The sequence below is a fragment of the Gekko japonicus genome, unplaced genomic scaffold (assembly GCF_001447785.1).
Source record: "Gekko japonicus isolate JY-2015 unplaced genomic scaffold, Gekko_japonicus_V1.1 scaffold218, whole genome shotgun sequence".
Lineage (NCBI taxonomy): Eukaryota > Metazoa > Chordata > Lepidosauria > Squamata > Gekkonidae > Gekko > Gekko japonicus.
In genome coordinates, this window is record NW_015167536.1 from 468,086 (window position 1) to 473,928 (window position 5,843).

General features: G+C 45.7%; 1 protein-coding gene across 1 annotated transcript; it reads right to left on the bottom strand.

Moving 5' to 3' along the window:
* Positions 1–558: 558 nt before the first annotated feature.
* On the bottom strand, positions 559–4,196 carry HOXC9 (homeobox C9). The gene is made up of 2 exons (XM_015413501.1): positions 3,352–4,196; positions 559–1,432 (listed from the first exon to the last, which is right to left on the bottom strand). Exons 1-2 carry the CDS (start codon positions 3,908–3,910, stop codon positions 1,185–1,187), a joined length of 807 nt encoding a protein of 268 aa, XP_015268987.1. The 5' UTR covers positions 3,911–4,196; the 3' UTR covers positions 559–1,184.
* Between the last annotated feature and the right edge of the window lie 1,647 nt (positions 4,197–5,843).

A 5,843-nucleotide genomic window follows, 5' to 3' on the forward strand; every position in this document is an offset into this window, starting at 1 on the left:
CTTTGCGCCTGCGACGTAATTAGGCGGGGCCCCCCCCCCCCCCACACAAGCACCCAATCCGTTTTTCGCACTTTATGGATAATCCCGAGAACTTTCTAATAGAGTTGTCTCCCGGCAGATAACCAAAGTGAGAATTTCTGCTGTAAGCAAAGGGTTGCCTACCACACATATTTAAGCTTGTACATATAGCTGGATTGCTCGGGAGGTCATAAATTAGTACAATTAATTACCCCAGACTAAATGCGCGGCGCACAGTTGCCCTTCCTCGAAGTTGTGCTTTTACGAGCCTACCTCCGTATAGATACAGATATAGATCTATGGACAGGGAAGGAGAGAAAGAGAGAGAGAGTCTATGTTCCCAGCGGAAGTTCGATTCTTTCCCGGTTCCATCTGGCTTCTTGAAAGAAGGGGTTTCTCTTTTCTCCAAGGAATCCGAGATTATTATCACTACTAATTTCTATGGGTTTCTCTTCTGGGGCTCTCCCTTTCAGAATCCAATAGCTTTCCCACCCATTTGTGTGTGTGTGGGGGGGGGAGTGATTGTTCCTTCAGTGCAGTTTAAACAAAACAAAAAGACATCTCGATTAAGAAACGTGTTTTTTCCTCTTTTTTTGTGTGTGTGACGTTAGCTATATACAGAAAGCTGCCCCTAGCACAGCAAAACATAACACCAATACAAGAACGGTTCTGTGACAATCAAAAAAGACACTAATAGGTACACCGGAAACGCTCAACACTATGACAGAAACATTGTTTGGAGCCATCACCCCCATTTTTTTCTCTTTCATCTTCCTTTCCCCCACGTTTCCCCCCCTTTCCTTTTGTACAAAAGATGCAGCCTCGACGTCATGAAATTAAAAAAAAAAACTGGATAAATTTTAAGTTACGAAATAAAATACTAAAAAAAATATTCAAGTACTTGGTTGTTTTCTGCAAAGAACAAGAAATGTTTATTTTTTTAAGTTGCAATTATTGTTATTCTTTTTTGTTTTTGTTTTTAGAAAAGCACTTTTTATCTTCTTCTTTTTTTGTCTTCTGCTCCAGAAAGGGTTGCTGGGTCGAACTAATCTCTAAAACACTCATCAGCACACTCAACAAAAGTCAGAAAGACTTCGAAACCCCCAAGGAAGTGCCAAGCAGCGCCTCGGTTTTCTCCTTTCACTTGGGAGGGGACTCGGCCAATTTCACTGCTGGTCTTTATTATCGGTTTTCTCCTTGTTCATTTTCTTCATTTTCATTCGCCTGTTCTGAAACCAGATTTTGACCTGGCGCTCCGTGAGATTAAGCACCCGGGCCACTTCGTAACGGCGGTCCCGTGTAAGGTACATATTGAACAAAAACTCCTTTTCCAATTCCAGATTCTGGTACTTCGGGTAGGGGCACCGTTTCTTCCTTGTCGAACGTGCATGGATCCAGTTTGCCACAGGATTGTCTGGAAAAGAAGAGTCGAGGGCGTTTAATATAAATCCATTATCTGAGCATCACTAACCCCTCATTACAGTTAGTTGTGGAGTCCCCCAAGCCATTCCTACACAATAATTATCCTTGCTTTATTAGAATAGGCGTCCCAGCCTTTTTGGCAACATGAGCTGATCATTTCTGAACTGACCTTCAGGGTAGTTTAAGGGCGTTAAGTGATTCTTTGATAGGAAGTGAGAAGGTGCCATCTACATCCACGTTGAAGGCAGCCAGCCATTTCTCCTTGCAATTTAGCAGGCTTGGGCTGCACCCTATTTCTGAGAATTATTTTATTTTCCAGCTAGGTGACCATCGTGTCCTACAAGTCTCAGTTTAAAAACAGAAACCGGAACAAAAGGTTTCATAACAACATAGTGGTGCACGTGGAAACTAGCAGGAGTCATCCAAGAACATAGTCATAAAAAGTCAAAATTCCCACCACTTCACAGGCCCATAAACTCTGTTTACAACCGTCACTCTCCAGTCCTCTCGCTGTAACCTTCCTACTCCTGGAACCGCGTGCATTTTTATTTTTATTTTAATATCTGGAGGATGCCCCAGGATAACCTTTCTGGCTCCAAGAACAACATTTTCTCCCCCACAATCCTCAACCACCAGCACCCTTTTAAACTAAACCTCTCGACACTTTGTTACAGGGGAATAAACCACATTTCCCACTAATTAACTCGTGGGTAAAATTTTTGGAAACCAGTGCATTTGTTCCTAATTCAAGGCTATCGAGCTTCATGCCTCAGACCTCGGTCCCGAGTCTACGACCCTTGTGTGCCTTTCCCGGGCTTGCAAGAGGGTAAACTGTGCCCGTCCACAAAGACACAAAAAGTTAGTAGGACCAAACCAGCCTTCGATCAGATTGTTAGGCCTGAAGGCGTTGTAAACACCTGGCCATGGGGATGGGACGGTGGGACTGGGGGTGTGCATAGAAATGCATGCACACAGACGTGCATATACACACGAATTGACACCAGTTCTTGGAGGACTCTAGTCTATATTGCTCAGAAACAATCACCCAGGCTGAAATTACTTCGGTCCCCTCAAAAGTCCACGTTTTACTATGCAGGAGAATGATGACTTTTTAAAAACCACGAAGGCACAAGTCCTTTCAACACCCTATCTGCTTTCTCCCCCCCCCCCCCAAAAACAATGTTCAAGGGTATTTATTCTTTTGCTGCTTTCTCTGACAAGTTGAACTGCAGTCCACTTTTTAAAAAATGGCATGGTCCACTGCTCTCCCTTACTGAATCCCACCCCCATCTATCAGACTCCAGTGTCTATTTATACTTTTCCCAGCCCGATTATTTAGCTTTGGATAATCTACATTAATTTTCTCCCCCCCCCCCTTTCCCAGGACATTCCCCTTTGGCAAGATGTACAGATTTTATGAATCATGACGTGACTGTGGGGTTTCTGCTAGATCCCTTCTCCCCTACACACACATTTGAAAATATACACATGAAAATTATTTTCTCCCCCCCCCAAATACCCCCCCCCCCCACACACTCTTGTATTAACTGCTAGCCCGACTGGTTCCTCAAAAACTCGGAAGGATCCAAGTGAGGGTTTGGGAGGTTATGAATATTTTATCAAACCTCTGGATTTCCCCCTCTTCAAGACCCCCAAATAGTCATTAAAAAAAAACAGACTACCTCCCTTCTCCTTCCGCCCCTCTCCCCCCCCCCAACCCAAACAAAACTACTAGCAGTTCGTATGATCTTCTAAGTTAGGTTTCCTCTCTTTTTTTAAGCCTGTACGTTTGGAGGTTCGAGGCAGGGACGCCAAGAATTCTAAACAGCAAGGTAATTCCTTTTTATTGAGTACTGTGCAGGGGCGGCTGTAATGCCCTCCCGGTTGTAAACAAGAATGACTTCGACTTACTAGGGTCCAATTCGGTCTTTTCTTCTTTGTGTTTGTTGGAAGCGATGGCCTCAGATTCCGGGGAGGGAATAGTCTGCGGGGTTCTGTCCCTGAGATCTCCCGGGGATCCGTACATATAATCCGGATAACTACGTCCATCCACCGGTCCGCAGTCCCTGCGGCCGTGGAAGGCGTCGGGTTTAAGCCCGTAGTGCCGGCTGCTGGCTGGAAAACCTGGGAAGGAGACAGCGCCGGAGATAGGCTCCAGCCAAGTGCGCATATATCTGGTGTCAGCTCCAATGTGAGGCTGGTGGGTATACGGGTGGTAGACCACGGACGACTGGGAATGCACGGGAGCCCACGAAGTAGTAAAAACGGCCGGTTTGGGGGCAAAGCTGCAGGATGGAAAATCTGCACACTCCGGTACTAGTCCTGAAGGTCTGGCTGCTGCAGGGTGAGAGCCAGTTGCTGGGAACCTTGATGCCAACAGTTCTTCGCTTTCATGACTAATCAAGGAATCTACATAATAGTTGCTTATGGGACCCGAAGCCGACATTGTTCCCCCCTCTTTTACATTCATAAGATTATTGTATGAACTGTATGTGTACTTTTTATCTTCTCATAGAACAATCAGGGCAGGTAATTATTTTTTCAGCCTTTCCTAGTTTGCCATTGGCTCCCGGCGCTCACGTGATTGTATTTACCCAAAAATACAGTGTAGATCAATCCGCAGGTCTTTTTTTCTCCCCCCCTCTCTGTCTCTCTCTCTCTTCCTATTTTCCCCCCCTCTTAAATAGCGCCTGTGCGACTTGGGTTTTCATTAAAAAAAAAAAAGAGAGAGCCTCTTGAAATAATGCGGTTATTAGCAGCAGTTGGATCTTACGTGCCTATTCCGCTGGAAGGCGACTCCCTCGCTCCTTGCCTGGCGGGCTCTGCGACTTGGTTTTTCCATAGCCCTGCAGTTAATGAGTGTGCAAGGTATCTGGCGTAGGCAAGGTATCACAGGAACTATTTCTTGACGCAATTTGTCTCTGTCTGCTCGCTCTCGCTCTCTCTGCTTCTACAGCTTGTATTCTATAATGGATACATTGCATGGAATATCTTTAAAAGAGGAGGGGGGGTCGGTTCGAGATCCTGGCAGAATCCTGCAGCTGGCTCTCCCCTCTCTTCAGCACCAACCCCACGAATGGCTATTGATTATTATATTTCCCCCACCCGTTCTCTTTTAGCCTGAAAAAAGGACTTTTTTTAGGGGGGTGCCATCCATACTGCGATGCACATTCGTCAGCCTACTTAAGAGCAAGAAGTCTTGGGGGTCATGGGCTCTTCTCTCTGACTCCTGTGTGTATGTACTTGTGTCTGTTTTAAGCGTGTGTCTGTGCATTCCTAGGTAATCTGTTAATGATATATGTTAATGAAGAGATAGGGGATGGACTGGGAAGGAAGAGGATGACCTTGTAAAACACGAGTGGGGAATCATAACAGCAGTCGTAGCAACAACAAAATTGTGGCTCTCATCTTTGTATTCTGGGAGAGGCTACGTTATTCGGCAAGCCAGTCGCGGATGTTTTTATGTCCTTCAATAAAAATTTTTACGAGGATCATTTGATTGTTCATAAATGTGTCGTTCATTAAATAAAACTGGGCGAGGAAGTTTTCAGTTCTAAGGCATGGCTGAGACGGAGGAACCTTTCGGATAGGTGGAGGATAAGCTAAAGTACCTGATTTTGGAGAAGAGGTACCCCCCCATGTTTTCCTTGGCTTCATGCTCAGTGTCCTTTTTTAAAACAACAACAACAACAACAATAAGGTCATTGAAACTTTTTTGTTTACCAAATCGATTGCAGAACTTGGCTTTTTATTATTATTATTTTTAACTCCCCTGTGGTGAAGCAAGGTGGATGGCTCTGCAGCTCACACTTTTAGAAGTCTGGAAGGATGGTGCTCTGGGAAAAAAAGAAACCTGCAAAAGGATATCCATTTCACACGCACGCACACAGACGCACCCCAGTACCCCAAAACGCAACAACACGAAGAAGACGGAGGCGAGGGGTTTGTGGCGTTGTCAAAAGAGGATGCAACATCCCTCCCCCAAAAAAATATAATACAGCAGAGGCGATTTGGAGATGCGGTAAATTGGCAACAGAAGGGGGGGGAGACACAGGAAAAGTGAACAGAGAAGGTTATGGAGGTTTCTTCGAGAAGGCAGAAGGCAGAGAAGGGGGGGGGAGTTCTGCTTCCGAGGGATGCAGCATCCACTGATGACTTTACACTAGACGCAGCCTGTGCAGGGTCCCAGCAGATGTATTTTGTGCCATGTTTTGGGAATCTGAAGGTTGGGAAGGAAACAGAGGCAGGGGGGATCCTCGCAAGGATCCATATTCCCCTTCTCTCTTCCCACTCGCCCCCTCCCCCTTTGGAGACCCTGGCAAAGTTGGTTTGCTTTCGCTGATTTCTGGCATCCTCCTCCTCCTCCTCCGGCAGTCCTCGACAGTTCCACACCAACCTCTTCT

Bases quoted from the DNA above. Each gene is read 5' to 3' on its own strand.
- HOXC9 (XM_015413501.1), bottom strand. From the start codon at position 3,910: ATGAATGTAAAAGAGGGGGGAACAATGTCGGCTTCGGGTCCCATAAGC. The intron at 1,433-3,351 runs GTAAGTCGAAGT...CTTCTTTTCCAG, and splicing joins AAAGACCGAATTGGACCCTA to ACAATCCTGTGGCAAACTGG.